We start from the raw sequence: 16,440 nt of genomic DNA, 5'->3' as shown, positions 1-16,440 counted from the left end.
CTGGATATTTCCCCTTTTTTACTGTAACTGCACTGTGGTCAGAGCGTAACTCTGGTTGCCTTTAAAGCCAATAGAAGCATGTGAGTGCAGCTCCAGAAAGAATTTGACACTAAGTAAATCATAATTATTTCTGTTTTCTAAAACAGAATACAGGTTAATTAGTGCTCTGCTGTCTGAACCATCTGCAAAAGATTAGTTAACTAATGAGCCAAAATACATTGCAGCTTCTATGTGGGTACAAGGTGTTAGCAAAAGAAATGCAATGCAGTTTCCCTGAGCCATATGATTTTTGGGGCTTTGTGCTAAGTGTTATGTGTTATCTTTCCTAGAAAGCTTCATTTCAATTAATTATCTCTCTCTGTGGCCCAAGGGGACTATGCAGAACAAGCTGCACTTCATCTTGACTTCATTTTGATGAAAGACTGAGAGGTCTGGGGTCCTGAAAGGATGTGTTTTTTCAAAAGGGAGCATTTTGTGTTTAGGTACAAACCCTAGGACTTGTATTTTAGGGACATCCTTTCTCAGGATGGCTGCTCTGAAGAATTTGCCCTCCCAGATCTCTATCTCAAAAGCTTCCCATTTCCCCGAGTATGGACTCACATGGGATTTCCTGGGTTTTCTTTCCTCTGTTTTGGATAATTTAGTTTCTGGCCTCTTTAGGATATTTTGTCCAACTGTGGAGGAGAGCTCCTGCCAAGTAAATGTGTGGGTATTGCAGCTGCACGACTATCTCATGTCAGACAGGATCACTCCTGGAACTAGATGGTGCTGAAAGGTGTAATTTCTGCCCTCCCATCACTGCCCTCCTCAGCCATGCAACTGAATTTTAACATCTAGAGGCCAAATGATGTTCAGAGCCAGATTCACCTAGGAGGAAGCAGCAAGCTCTTTTAGCAGCCCATGAAACCTTGCTGATGGCCTGCGAGAGATGTTTGCACCTGCTACAACACAGAATTACTCCTGGATTTTCATTCATCTGTAGCAATATCCTGGCATTGTGTTTCTGTGTAGAAGCAAGAAAAACAATGGTGAACTCTCATTTGCACCTTTCTAGGAGCCTTTCCTAATCAGCTATCCTAAATGCAGGAAAACTGATCTACCTACAAAGGGACAGGTTGCAGCAAAAAAGAAACCCCCACAAAACAACAAAAAGCAGCCCAGCTTCTAAAATAAACTCAATCTAAGTTAGACCTGGCTCCCAGGCCTGGCTCAGAGCTTTTAATCTGGATGGGAGTGAGTGAGGATGAAGCCTGAATAAGAGACAGGCTGGCTGTACTACACAGATGCCTCCTGAATGTCACCTTGCTCAGGGCAATTTCTCACATGCAGGACCCCAAGGGTAAAACAGACACTATGTGATGACTGTAGGGAACTACTAAGATTAAGACAATTAAAACAACAGGAACAAAACAAACATAATGGGACACAAACTGACAGCAACTGTTCTGAAGAAACACCATTGGATGGAAAACCAAGCATTCCTCCTTTGCCATTAGGCCCATAAGAAATTTGTTCTACATGCAGTTTCGATTTTAAAATAGGGAACAGAAAGAAATGTTAGGAAATTTTGGAATCATGCCTAGCAGAGGGATGTTCGGTGCTGCAAAATTGAACTGATTGATGCAATTTTCTTTTTTTTTTTGTTGCTTATTTTCCTTGTAAGTATGATAAATGGCTCCTTCACATGCCAACAATTACAAGACAGGTAGGATGTTCCTGTTCGTTTGCTTTTGTAATATCAAAATTAGGATACAAGATTGATGCTTAAATAATTAAATAAAGAGAATCAGCCCTGTATCCTAATTTCCATATTTGCAAGACTGAAAACAAACACTGGAGAGAGCACAACAGAAAACATCTCAAAGCTGTGAGAATATATCCACCTTCATTTCGAGGGTCCCAAGTCATTTCAGAGCCTGAATGACACTGGGTGCAAGAATTGCCCTCCAGACCACGTGCACTGCATTCATGAGCTCCTCTAAAGTACCTCCAGCAATTGCTGATATGGGAAGTGCTGAATTCAATTTAAGATGACTTAATAAATCAGATAATCAAAATCATTGGGCCTCATCCGCTACCAGCTGATACATCCTTGATTGTTTGGGCTGGCTTTGGCTAGAGCTATGTGACCAAAGGCATCAGCGAACACTCAGCTGGTTTCTAGTAATGCAGAGACCATGAATTGGAGGTCCCCGTGTTGAGTTATGTTAGCAAGCATGTCTAAGGCCACACATATGATTTTGGTCAAAGTATTTTGATCAAAATATCTTTAATAACTGAGTTGGACCACTGATCCTTAAAGCTATGGCTTCTGAGGACTCGGTCCCACTAAAACCTTACGACTCCTATTCCTCGTGACTGTAGTGTGAGGAACTTACATGGCTGCTGCCAAAAGGAACCGCACCTCTCCATGACTCTGATCACTGCTGTGGTAATGCTGCTCTGAGCAGGTCAGTTTGCATAATGCACTTTGCAGGGGGCAGCTCATGTCCAGGAGTAAGGCTGTGTGAGAGGCTCAAGCTCTGCTACTAATTCAGAGCTGGGTCTGTATTTTCTAAGGGTTCTCCTCCTTAAAGGAAGGTCTCTGAAGGTATTTCTTATGATGGTAGGCAAAGGCCCATGGCAGTTGCAGGTCTGGACTCAGAAATGCAGGATTTGTGCTCCTTTGGACATGCCACAAATTTGGCACTTGCCAGGATCTGAATTGACTTAGCACATACCTTTTGCAGAGCTCTCTCAAAGCTGGCTGCCCACCTCTCCCTAACAGCATTTCATTTTAGGAAATACCAAAATGCTTTCCCCATGAGAACTCCCTCTGCAAGCATGGGTCCAAGCCAGGGTAATACCATACTCTGCAAAGCTGTGCGGTTCACATGGCACAGGATGAACTTCCCATCGGGATAATGCTCTGTGAAACCAATGGTTACACCACAGCAGGTCCCCCGCCATCATCTAATACAGCAGACATTCATAGCAAGAGGATCAGCCAGGATCCAGTTTCCAAACGCAGGGCTTGAATAATTAGATGTTCCCATTGCTGCCCAATGGGACCTGGGCATTTTACTTCCCTGCACATCATGCTGAGTTTACACATCCTTTTCCCTCCATCTCTCCCACCTCCATGCCCAAAGCTTTTGTGATTAACATGGCAATGGAGATTGAACTGTGTGCATACATTGATTTGCTGGGTGGTTTGGCAAAAGAAAGCAAATCCAAGCTATTTACCTCAGTGCAGACCCCTTTGGCGTTGCAATGCCATAGCCTTTGGAGTCCAAGTTACCTCCCACCTTCATGGTGTCACAGGGCTTCCGCTGCTCGATGTACTCATTCATCGTGGACTCCAAGAGGTAAGCATACTTCCCTTTTGACTTCCTCACCCGGATCATCCCCTCTTCTGTCGTCCTCACAAAAACGGAGGGTTCGGCTGACTTCATGTACGTCCACATCTTCTCAAACACTGCTATTTTGGATCGCTGCACAGGACAGCAGAAACCCAAGAGAAGCATTAACAGAGGTTTCAGTTTGGACACAACACATACCCACATATTGGATGAGGAGTAATGGGATGTTAATGAACTTCCTGCCATTTCTATACCACATCAGTAGGTTATTTGTATGTGGCAAATGACTTTGCTGATCAAAACAAAGGAAAACCAAGCTGGAAATTGGGAGATGGTTTTGTTTGGAGATGCTCAGAGTAACTCCTTGGTAACACAAGGATATTCCATATCTGTGTTTAGAATTGCAGAGTATTACATGCAGTGGGGTACCACCAGCCTTCTAGGCAGCACAGGGAAACCCAGAATTTTGCTGTTCTAAGGACAAGCTCAGCAGGTCTTAACGCAGCAGGAGAAGCAAGAATAAAATCCAGAACTGAGCTGAGGGTGAGAGAGGATGGGTCTGAAGGACTTGTCAAACAAGGGGCTAATCAAAACACTTGCATTAAAGTTTCCTTTTTACCCTGAAAAATTCTTTAGTAGAACCAGCTTCCAGGGTCCCATAGGCGATTTCTGTCTGCTTGGCCAAGTCCTCTGCACTCTCGATAGGAGAAACCATCCTTTCCACAGTGAGGAAGGCAGCCAGGTTAGCTGTGTAGGAGGATATGATGATCAAGGTGAAGAACCACCAGACGCCACCGACTATGCGGCCGGAGAGAGACCTGGACACAGAGGGGAGAGTCAGACAGGAGGAGTGTGAAAGTCCAAAAGGTGAAGCTCACCCTTACAGGCCCATCATTTACCTGGGCATTTACTCTAAGTCACAGTCTCCAACCACATCCTGGGAAGCCAAAGGTCTGTCTCAGTTCTCAGTCTACTTTTCAAAGTTTCAAGGTAATTAGAGAGGAAACAAAAAATCCAACAGGAAAAAAAAAAGGCAATAAACTGATGGAATCTGCTTTGAATTTAAATTCCTTTCAGAATATAGAATAATATTAATAACGAGAGGTGCAGAAAACTACCAGGAAGGTTTAGGTGTGCAGGGAAATGCCATCGAAACAGCAGCTCAGGTGATGTCTGCGCTGTGGCATGTACCCACAGTGGGAAGGAGCACCATCATGGAGCCAGATCAGACAGACAGACCAGCTGGGATCCCTAGGTCATTTCTTCCATCACTTGAAGTTTAAAGCCCAGAACTCTGTTTTTCCACGAGGCATATTGAAGCTCAGAGAGGAGCTATGGCCTTAATGAATCATTTGCCTACTGACATTCTCTGTTTTGTATTCAGCAGACGGTTAGACAAGATGCTCATAATAATGCCTTAAAAACTAGGTGTTTTGCACTTGTTGCAATCAAATAGCCAATTATCTGTAGCCATTGGATAGCTACAGAGGCAAATAAGTCAAGCAGGCACTAATTTATATTAAAATCTTTTCAAATAATTTTTAAGAGTGAGAGATATTTTTAGGGTGATGTCAGTATTCATGCATTCTAAATAATTTATATGCTCCTTTTCTAGATGCAGAGCACTGTCCCAGACAGAAGGTAACTCACAATGCTCTTTTATAAAGCCAGACAGTCTGACTAGGGAGGACCTGCCTGTGAGAAACACAGTTTATTTCTCTGTGGCAGACAGTATCTCAGCGTTTTCTTTCTGCTGACCTGAGTCACTCCACAGAAATATGGTTTATCAGGGATATCCTGGTCGAGCCCGGGACACTGGACAGCTCATGACAGTGAGTGCCACCCCATGTCTGTGTCTGCATGAAGCCTTGGGTCCAGCAGCCATTGTTTACCCTTGGTTTAACACAACTTGGCAGACCAACCTGCATCTTCCATCGAGGGGAAAAACACACTGAAATTACAGCTGAAAAAAGGACTAACCCCATCAGCCTATGAGCTGCACGACTTGCCCAGGTTACACCCTTCCAGTGTGTCCAGCCTGGTTTTAAACGCTGCTGATGTGAGAGGAGCTGTTCCTGCAGACATCACATCACCTCCCCGTTTACATCAACCCACCCTGACATCTCTTTAGTCAACACTCTTTGAGATCATTTCCCAGCAGCGAGCAGGAGCAGCGGCTGAGCTCCCACACACGCGGCGCACGGGGCAGAGCGGAAAGCACACATCTTAATGTGTGGAAATAAGACCCATCCCACCACACACGCTGTCAGCCCCGCGCTCCTGGATCACAACTGTTTTCACCCATGGCAGAGAGAAACTGCAGGAAGCATGGCTGCAAGGGACTGCAGCCACAGAGAGGACAAGTGGTGTATTTTACAGATGTGTGACTGAAAGGACTGCTATGGTTAGAGATGGGTTGGGCTTTCCTCTGTACAGGGGCTGAATTTCAGAGCAGAGTCTTCGCCCTTTCCTTTGTTTTTACTTCCATGGGCTTTTCTGAAACTGGGCAGCAAAGGGCATCTCATCGTAAACCCAAGTTCAGTGAATGACTTTGAAGGATCCAACTTTCAAGGTCGTTCAGGGAAGTTTACAGGACCCATCTCCAAAGTAATACAGTCAGGAGTTCACCAATTATTTTCTTATTCATCCACATCTTAAAAAGCAGGAAGGGTATGACAAGAGGGGTTTTTTTGGGCATGGTTTCCAACCATAAACTAAATGCTGGTTACCCTACCCTGCAGCATCTCAAATTTCCTCCTTTGCTGCCAACTGCACCGACAAGGCTGAGCAGACTGACTGTCCCTCTACCTAGATTGCTTTCTGCTTATGCATCCCCATCACTGCTCATCAGAGAGAGGGATCAGAGGTCTGTTTTGGGAGTGCTGGATGCTGTGGAAATGGCAGGTGAGAAGGCACTGTTCTTCTACCCTGTCTTGAACTAAGAGAGAAGTAATCACCGAACAACCTCTGGACATGAATAGGGACCTCCAGGAATGATTCATCTCATCAATCTCAGCTTGGGAGGAGGTCCTTCTGCAGACCTCCCTCTACTGAGTTTTGAAGGAACTGGGATGACTAGATTGGACTAAACAGATGATTTTTAAGTAGCTAAATTAGGTGAGATTAATGTGACCATCCCTGAGGACATTCAGCCTGCAGCACTGTCAGCACAAACAACTTTACCCTTTGCTTCATATTTGGAGAGGGATTGGGGAGGGAGGCAGCTATGGAGTCAGCTCACATGCCTTCAGATTGATGCAAAGAGGAAAAAAAATACCTGTCTTTAATTAGTCTGGGTGATGTGTGCTCAGGGAAGGAAGCGCTCAGAAGAGGCACAGAGGCATTAAACAAAAGTAACCGGATAATGTCAAATACAACAATCTCTGCTGAAGAAGCCCACTTTGAGCTGGCAAAATCCATTTGCATGGCAAATAATCACATTCATCTCCAGCTGCAAATTATACAGCCTTTCCTTCCTGACGAAGCTGGGATATTTCTGTGACTTGTTTCAATCCCTTCAGCGGCAGTCAGCCAGATTCCTGCCTCTAGACCCTCGACATCCTGGTGATATTCATTACTGGCTTATCCCATGGGAGCTGCCTGCTGTCAGCTGCAGATGGCTTATGCTTCCCAGCTCCGCACTTGGCATTGACAGCATGAAAAAGTAACTATGGGGTATTGAGTCTGGGAGGTAAGGAGCAGGGCTGGGGAAAAAAGGAGAAGGAAGAGTCACTTCTTTCCAGTGGGAGCCAGACAGGACAGGATGCACATCTGTATCATGCACCAGTCTCATCTGGGCTCTTTGCTGATGATACTGGGGTCATTTCTCCTCATCACGTGAGATGCTAAGAGGAGGATGGTGCTCACTTTCAAAGGCAGTGGAGGGAAGAAGAGGAGATAAATGGCTTGCTGCAACTGTTAGAGTCATGAGGGCTTCCTGTGTATGGTGTGGGCTCCATGTGTATGACTGTATAGCAGACACTGCTAATGGGGAACGTTTGCCCTCACTGCAAGGCTGACATGGAGCTAGAAGCTGTGAATCTAAACTGCTGTAAGCACACAGCAGAGAAAGCAGCATATGGGCTCTACAGGACATCATCCTTTTGCTCCATGGTTGTGCAGCATCCAACACAAGGGAGCACTGGCAGTGATGAAGGTTCTTAGAGGCTTGTGCAATACAATAAGGAACACAGTAATAGTCATGATGAATCATCACACAGGCAGATGTGATCCCATGTGACATCCCTATGGCTGAACACAGGTTAGACAGGACAAGTTGGATTTCTCTGGATTAGATTTTGAGCCAATGCCTGTTACTTCTTACCAGAAGCAAGTGGTTGGAAAGACAATATCCATTACCATCTTGTTCTGCTGCTTCCATAGACCAAGAGGTACAGCAGCAGCGCTACTGTCACGGGACACATTTGCAAAAGTGTCTTTGTAATTTAGGAGATAATGTCCCATCTCTACAAGTGACTTCAATACTTGGGAGCTAAAAGCCTGGTCAAAAGCCAGTGGGACTTAAGAGTTATGTTTATGCTCTAGTAAAAGCAGTCACAGAGGAGTAGATACACCTTGTTCTGTTAAGTCACTTTGAGGTTTTGATAATCTCCCTCCACAGCAGATAACAAAAAATGACCTTCCACTTCACTAACAAATGTTCTGTAGCTTGAGCTCTAGTAAAGTTAATTTCTCTTCACTAATGGGCAGGATGGGGTTTAAAATCCTCTTGCATTGAGAATTTACATGTCCCCATTGCTGTTCAAGCATAACATGAAGGCAATGAGCCCTCTGCTGTGTGGAAACAAGTTAGTGACTCAGTCCTCTGCAGAGCTAAGGTGGCATGGAGCACACTGGTTAGTGCTTTAGAGACATGCTAAGGTTTAGATGTTTGGATTTGTCTATTTGACCTCTGGATTTATTCACATTCATTATCATAGTAATACTTGCAAATAGCAGGACCTAAAAAAACAGAATAAACTAAGCAAGGACAACAGTGAAAGAGGCTTTAATGAAAGGATAATTCTGGGATGTGGAAAGGGATAAAATGGCTAGACAGACTAGACTGCACATTTCTCAACATATACTATTACTTCTGCATCTACACTCTTCTTACACAATCCAAATTAAGATATTTCTTCTCCTAGCCTTGCCTGTGCTGACTAAAATCACCCACCCCATCCTCTCCCTGACTTGGGGTCCTGCCTGCCCCCCGCCAGAACAGTAGCAAGAACAGAGCGCTCCTTTCCAGCATCACCCTTGCAGGAGTATGTAGTAAATACTCTGCCCTCATTATCCACAGTGCAAAATCTACTTAAAATTAGAGCTGGCTGGGAAGCAGAATTTCAGGGCTGTGGAAAATTCTGAAATTGTAAATGAAACCTTAATATTCTCAATTGGAACGAAAAGATAATGGTTGTAAATGTCCTCTAAAAGTAGCATTCTGAATATAGCTGGTTTGGGTCCATCCAAGCTTTGCATTTTTCTGTTACTAATGTTTCATTTCTGAAAGGCTAAAAGGTATAATTTTAACACAGTAAACAATTTTGTTTCTGCTTTCTCATTACAAATAATTCTATTTCAGCTTTTATAATACATTAAGCCCTCACCTACCACATGTATAATTTAAAAACTAATTCTGGAATGTACTATTTTATATCTGTCTAATGGAAAAACTGCAGATGACCAAATTGAAATTAATAATTTTGATTTTCTCACTTAGATGGCTTTTGTTTTTACCTTTTCTCACAAAAGTAATTGCATTTTGCCAGTAGAAAACAGAAAAAAATTGTAAGTTCCCTTTGTTCCCATGAAGTGATTTTTTTTTAATGCTCCAGCCTTAGCAGTGATGGATTCTTCACAGGAAAAAAAGAAACACATGCAGCTATAACATCTTATTTCTGAAAACAAAATACAATCCTTGATCAAACAATTCACTCTTTGATCTTACCCCTTATGGAAGGTAGGAAAAGCCATCAGGACTTTGCCTTTGCTTTGCTATCTTATTAGAAGAGCATCATATGTTTTTCAAAAAAACATTAACAAGTTCACCAGAAAATATACAAAGCAAATCTTGTTGGAAAACTGCTCAAGCAGCATCTTGGTTCTCTCCCACTTCTCCCTTCCCCCTCCCCAAATCCATTTCTTATGGAGAATTACACCTAAACTGACAGTGTTTTAATTAGAACTGCAAATCTGGGATTCTAAAGCCATAGTTGCTCTGGGAGGATTTCCCAGATCTGCTGCTAAATTCAATTCTAATAAAGGCTCACTTAGTCAACTGACATATTTGTCACTGAATGAATTTATGCAAAACTGTTGAAAGAAAAGCTCTTCTGTGCTTGTTCTACTGATTGTGGGTCAAACCCACTTTTGGTCCTCTACCCACACAGATCCTCTGATCTCTGACACTACTCTGCTAATTTGATACTGACTCTCAATAATTTCATGGGTCTATCTGAAGGCTGTCTTAGTAGGGGATTAGTTGCAAACATTTTGCTCCAGTTTTGCTCTCATTTTAAAGATATTTTCAACATTAAACTCTGTCAGTGTAAATGAGCTTTTCTTTTTGTTTTTTTTTTTTTTATGTCACAGACCATCTGCCATGATTGGTCCCAACATTTCATCTCCGACCCTGACACGAACCCCAGATTTGCTCGAGAAGTCTGAGTATAGTCACAGATAGAGGAACAAACTCAGCATGGGGCTGTGGAGATGGGAACAGCTCTCTGCATCCACCACACACATACTGCAAAGCTCTTATCTTCTTACACTCTACTATGCCATGGGTAGTTTTGAATGAGTTACCAATGATTTGCCATGAGACTGGAGTGATTATAATGAATGTTTCTCTGTCCATGCTGTATGATTAATTTTCTTGACATTATTAGTTTGCATTTACTTACTATTGAACCCAACCTCCTGGTACAAGAGTCTGGAGTCCTGACTGCAGTGCTGGACTTTAACATGAGTGTTAAGACAGCCCTTATAAACACAGAAGCAAGAATGTTTTCTATTGATTTTTTCATTTACCTCTCCCTGGGGTACAGGTTCTTCCTTTGGTCCCCTCACAATTTTTCTACATAGGTAACAGGTGTGTATTTTGGTTCCCTGTGGGTAACATCAACACAGGGTAGGAAAGCTGAGGGTGCACAGGTAGTGGGAGGTCCATTCTGTCTCTCTCTTTTTCTAATTTTTGTTTCAAGAAAAAGAAGAAAAGAATTTGAGAACTTACTAACTTATGTATTTAGGCTGGAGATCTGCTCTTTCTCATCTTTTCAGGCAAACCATGCCAGCTCATCCAGACCCTAAAGCCAACGCACTGGAAGGAGGCAATATGGATTGTAACATCCCAACAGAAGTCCTTTTAAGGAGGGGGCTTGGTGTCACTTGTTGTGTAAATATTGCAACAACTGAACATATTGTCTGCAAATATGCAGAATCTCCCAGATTCAGCGAGGGATGTGTATCTGTGAGGCCTCAATTACAAGTCACAGTTTATTTACTGTTTTTTTCTGCCCAAGATAATGGCCTTGGACAGCAGTCTATCAGTATACAGTCCCTCTCCTACCGTTTCATCTCTTCTTTTGCAGAATACATTGGCACTTCTTTCTTCAGTTTCCCTTTAATGGGCAAAACCTCTTTCTAAAATGAGTTTTCCTGCTTAGTCAGAAATGCATCATGCCACTTGTGGTTCTCCAGTCATTGGAGCTTGGATTGCTGCAGTGCTAAGTATAAGCATGACTACATGGAGCAGCTACGTGCTGTTTTCAAGGCATTCACTTAGCATTTTGACAGGCAAGAGGTACCTAATGGCCTAACCAGAGAACTAGCATGCAAGAGCTCTTTTTTTTTGTTCCTTGGGACGCCTTGCCACTTCATGGGATCCAGGGTAGCTTACTTCATCTCTCTAATTCAGTCCCCAGCTGTGGGAGAAGAGGATGAATCACATTTATCAACTTTACCTGGGACAGTGGCCTGAAGCATTGGTCACCAGGTGGAATTTACCTGAGTTGCTTTTGTGCCTGCTTCTCTTTCCTGAGACAATCCCAGCAGGCAGAGGCAGCATCAAACAAGCCCAGCTACGCAGGGGGTAATTAATGTACTCAATAGAAGGCTGCAGGATGTGGCTTCCTGTGGTCCTCAGCGGCCACATAACACAGCCCACTGACACGCAACCAACACAACTCACTAACGAACTATGGTGTTGGAAGCACTAGATGCCAAGGAAGCACGGCCTGACATGAGCAACCAACCCTCCTAAATTTCAGCAGGACCCACATACCACCCATGGTATGAAAACACTCCTACAGAGCAGAACTGCAGAACTGTGGTACGCCCTTCACTTGAGGGAGCCACTATCCCTGAGCAGTCAGAACTGGCTGCTGAGGAGAAAGGCTTCTTAAAACTGCAGGATAATACACCCAACTCTTCCAGAGGGCTGCTAAAAAAAAGCATTGTAAAGGAAAGTCCAGGGTAGAGGAACCCAAAGAAATAATTAGTGTGGTTGAAAGGCAGAACAGATAGAGCCAAAGAAATAAATAGTCATCTTCTTAAGTACAGGCAGAGTGTGTCTCTCCATGTAGTTTAAGGGATGAGTGTTTAGATAGGAATTTGCTTAGAAACACGTGGCCACGTAGGGCTGCTCGGCAGCTCTAGTGAAAGGCAGAGTCATCCCTCTTCTGCAGTTGTGCCAGCTGCTTCTACAAGGAAAAAACCCTGACTCTTGTCATGCCTTTGAGCGCGTATTTCGCTGTAAAAAAGGCTCTCTGTGTATTTTTCTCACTTTGGTGACATTTGTTCGCTTTGCCGAGAAAAACTCACAAGGTGACAAGCATCAAATTTTGTCAGAAGCTGGAGTGCCCCAGGAGATTCATTACTCAGGAACTTCCTCAACCTCAGGTGGCCCCAGATTTAATGGCGCTGATCCTTCTTTTTAAACAATGGCTCGTTGTGCTAATGTCCTTCCCTGTGTTGCTAGATTTCATATGCTGCCACTCTCTTCTTCAAAGTCTGCTTGACTAAAAAGCTTTCCCACCCCCCCCCCCCCCCCCCAAGATTTAATATATTTTGGATTAAATGCTACCAGTTCTTCATTTTTCCAAGATCCCCTTCAGTCATCTACATGTGCTTACAATTTAGAACTCCGTTTCTGAGACTTCTGGGCAATGTTATAATAACCTAGTTCAGACTTCTTCAAGGGTGGCTTGCCTTGGTTCCTTTTGCTCTGTTTTTCTGGTCTGTCTTCTGTCAGATTTCCCAATCTGATGAGAGAAAGGGCTTTTCTGGGAGGAGAACATTTTCTGCACTGGAAGATTTTAACTTTGAGCAATTATTCCCTTATTTTTCTCATTTCCAATTTAAAATGTGATCCCTCACAAGACTGTACAAGTCACACTTTCTCTACTTTCACTTTTGAGCCTTTCTTTTTCCCCAAGGATGTACTGTATCCCTTGTAGAAGTGATGAGGAATGAGTCTGGTCTCTCCAGCCAGTGTTTTTTAGAACTTTCTGTGCTCAGAAGTGCCTGTCTTTTAACATTAAAACCCCCCAACTGTGAAAGGAAAACATATTTAGTGTTTCTGCTGCCCCTGTTTCACCTGCTAAGATCCATTTGGTGATTTTTTTTTTCTCCTTTTCCTTTTTGAAGGCTTTGGAAGCACTGCTGAGATAAGAAGCTGCTCCCTCCCTCTGCCACTCTGCAGCCCAAGATCATGATTCTCCTGGAGAGTTTCAGGAAACAGGAGAGAAGAGAAAATTCCTCCTACAGGTAGAGCATCCTTTGACTCTGGCATCTGGGCCCTCATGGACCCCTCATCACATCTCACATTTATCTATGTTGTACAGGTACTTATTTTTACTGCTTTTCCCTTTCACCACAAGGACTCATCTTCTCCTCTCTTCCTTTCTACTCCTCTGCTCACACATTTGCTTCCTATTATTTCTCATCAGACTGTGATGGGAGAATTCATTAGTGTATATAACATGCTTTGAAGTTGTCCAAATAACGGTGATGTAACACTTTTGCACTTCTATAGGCTCTTTTATCTGAAGATCAAAGTAGTAAGTTATGATTACCATGATTGGATTATTGCTGCTTGGCCTTTGGATCTAAGGGTAAGCAGCAACTCTTCTGGGTAGGCATTAATCAGAATTACTGGATGGTTTTATTAAATAGATTGAATGCCATGAAGTATGCTGCTGCTTAAAGAGAGGGGCGTGTACGCCAGCTGTATGCCCTTTCCTACCATTTGATGGTAGGAATCAGGTGGCCCCTAGCTGTCACTTGGCTCCTTTGATCCAAGTGAAAATGGAAGGAAGACCAAGAAGCCATCATAGAGGACTTCAAAGGACTCCATGTTCTGCTGTCTCCAACTCCAGAGCCTGTCCAAGCACAACAAGGCTTTTGTCCCTGTTTCATAGGGTGGCCCACATTTTGCTTTTCCCAGTTACTCAGCTTCATCAAGCCTTTTGCAGTGAACAATCTGACACCTCTATCATACTTTAATAGGTTTGCCTATGCCTGATATCTGTTTTGAAGAGTTACAGTGGGCACTGCTTGCTGTATGTGCATATTCCTGAACTTCTGGTGAAAAGGGGGTATTGTCCCTCACCATTTAACAGGACAGCCAATTAGGAAGAAATCTGGGACAAAAGCAGAATGACTACAATAAATCCCAAACTTTAGTGTCATGAGAGAAGTACTCTGAGTCTGGCTGTGGAAGGAAGGCCATGAGGTTTTGGTCAGCTCTGGGGATTGAACCAGTGAAGAGCAGCTGTGGATGCTCTGTGTGTTGTGAGCCAGAACGATTTGAAGTGGGGAATTCAATGCTCATTCAACTGTGTATCCAGACAGCATGCACATGATATCTTAGTGCTGATAAAAGTGATGTACAGCATATGGAAGTTATTTAAGCAGGGCTTCCCTGTGAAAATATGCTCAGGGCTTCCCATCTTAGCTACAATATTTTTCTGGAGTGCCAACATTAAAGCAGTGTGTGACAGGCGGCCTTGCAGGGGACACCACTTCAGGGAGATGGAGGTCATTCAGCTCCTCACAACCCTTATTCTTCAACAAAAACACTTGGCAATTGACCCAGCTATTAGGAAGACTCAACCATACACAGTCCTGACTGCAGCACGGAGGATGTCAGACCCCAGCTGAGCCAACTGCTGGGGGATAACAGGTTATCAAGAGGGAAGAGAATGAAAGGAGAAAGTGTGTTTCCCTTACTGATTGAAAATTGGCAAGTTGGAGTACAGTGTAATAGGGAGTCCCCAGAGCCTCAGAGGGTCTCCTGCCAGACTCATGGAGAGGGCTCTGTAGCTCAGAGGTACCCCTACAGATCCTACCACGACTCATGGTCCTGAGCCAGTGCCCAGCTCTAGAAACACACGCAGCACGTGCTATATCCACATCGCAGATGTCCCAATAAAACTTCCCAATAGATTATAAAAGCTAGGCAATGCTCTTCCCCCCCTGCTATTTTTAACTTTGTTATCAATCAAAAATATGAGAAACATTTATTTAGTCCTGAAGAAAGCGATTGCAAATATATTTTTAGTTTAACACATCTGCTTTTGAATCAAGTGTTTGACTACTTATTTTAAACACAGCTGGTAGAACGATCAGTAAATCTGCCACTCAATGCAGGGGACTTTCAGCAAATGTCATGCTGTCCCCCCCACAACCTCACTGATAAAGGCCCTGAAGTCAGAGCTGTGGAAGAGTGTATGTTCCTGATAGGGGAACCACCCTGAGAAAGTGGCTCACAGATCCATGGGGGTAAAATTCATTACCTCTGCAGCACTGAGAACTTCTCAGATGGCAGAGCGTGGCGATCCAAAAAACTCATTTTTCCTGTACAGATGAAATTACATTTTCCCAACAATATTCTCTCAGGTGATCATTTCCTTCTTCTGAGTCCTCTGTATCCCTCAGCATTTTTCCAAATGAAGAGGGCAGCAAGGATGACTATTTTCAAAGAATTTCCATTCTCCCCTGGCTGCCACATTTTGGTTGCCATGGAAGTGTGCAAGCTCCAAAGCGGGCTGTTTAGGTAGATACTGTGTGATTTGTCAAGCTGCTCCTCTGGTGAGTCACTTTCCCTGGTTAAGTGCATTTCAGAAATAAGTGTGTTCATGGGTTCCTGGTGATTTGCAAGTACTACTGTTACCCTGCGACCTGAATTTCCTCTCCCTGGACATAATTAACTTTGCCAAGTAGAGATAATTGCAAAACCATTTGGTACACTTTTAGAAGGAAAGAAGACTTTTGCAGCAGTTGAAATCCTAATTTTTTACTTCTGTTCCTCAGCTCAACCCATTGAAGTAAACTGCCAAAAATAAACAGTCCTGAGCTTTGTCCCCATGCACAAAGATTCCAGATTCAGGCCACAATGGAGCAGGAGTAGCAGGGATGCTGATCCACCCTTGCCTCCAGGCTGTTTTGGCTGCCTTGTTCCCCAAGGGCAGCCCCAGCATGAGCTGCAGGTTGCACATGCTCCCCAAGGAGACAACAAACTGCTTCTTCATTGCAAGAATATGCCCTTTTGTCAAGTCCCAGCAGTGAATCTAGCTGGCTGCGAGCAAGCTGGTCTGCAGGAGCGAGCACACTGTCTCCCATGTCCCCAAAAAGGCTTCAGCAAGCCCAGACAGTGAGCTCCACTCCATCACCTCCAGACTTCCCAGTGCAAACAGTGCCAGGAAAAAAACAGAAGCATAAGTCTTTCCTCATTGCTTGTGACACTCCTGCCTTGGGAGAGCTTGCACAGCTCTCCAGTGACTCTCCAGGGCATGTTAAGTTCTGTTTAAGGTTATAATGGGAAGGACGTCACCAGAACTGAGCATCAGGCCAGAAAGACAGGCAGATGCTTGGAGTGTCAGAGAAGACGCCTACTGAAATCAAGAAGAGTCGCAAAATAAACACCAAGGCTCAGCCTTCCTTTCAGGAAGGAATTAAAATCTTTTTAATTGTAAATGCAGCTGCCTCTAATTTCCCTAATTCTGAATTTTTAGCAAAATAAGTAAGTACCCTGCAAATGTAAGTTAACAAAGGACAGAACAGAAATAATTCCCCTGAAACAACCCAAATCAAACCT

The 16,440-nt window shown here is 43.7% G+C and overlaps 1 protein-coding gene across 4 annotated transcripts in view; it reads right to left on the bottom strand.

The window, feature by feature from the left end:
• GRIA1 (glutamate ionotropic receptor AMPA type subunit 1) overlaps positions 1-16,440 on the bottom strand; it is a gene marked incomplete at both ends in the record, with an annotated part of 124,785 nt that overhangs the window by 12,521 nt on the left and 95,824 nt on the right. For all 4 annotated transcript variants that reach the window (XM_084268752.1, XM_084268751.1, XM_084268753.1 and 1 more), the window contains 2 exons: positions 3,226-3,473; positions 3,961-4,159. In XM_084268752.1, coding sequence (XP_084124878.1) covers positions 3,226-3,473; positions 3,961-4,159 — 447 coding nt within the window. The remainder of the gene's footprint in view (positions 1-3,225; positions 3,474-3,960; positions 4,160-16,440) is intronic.

This window comes from Gallinula chloropus, assembly GCF_964237585.1.
Source record: "Gallinula chloropus genome assembly, chromosome: 10".
Classification (NCBI taxonomy): domain Eukaryota; kingdom Metazoa; phylum Chordata; class Aves; order Gruiformes; family Rallidae; genus Gallinula; species Gallinula chloropus.
The sequence above is the reverse complement of the archived record's forward strand: the minus strand, read 5'-3'. Positions and strand labels throughout refer to the sequence as shown.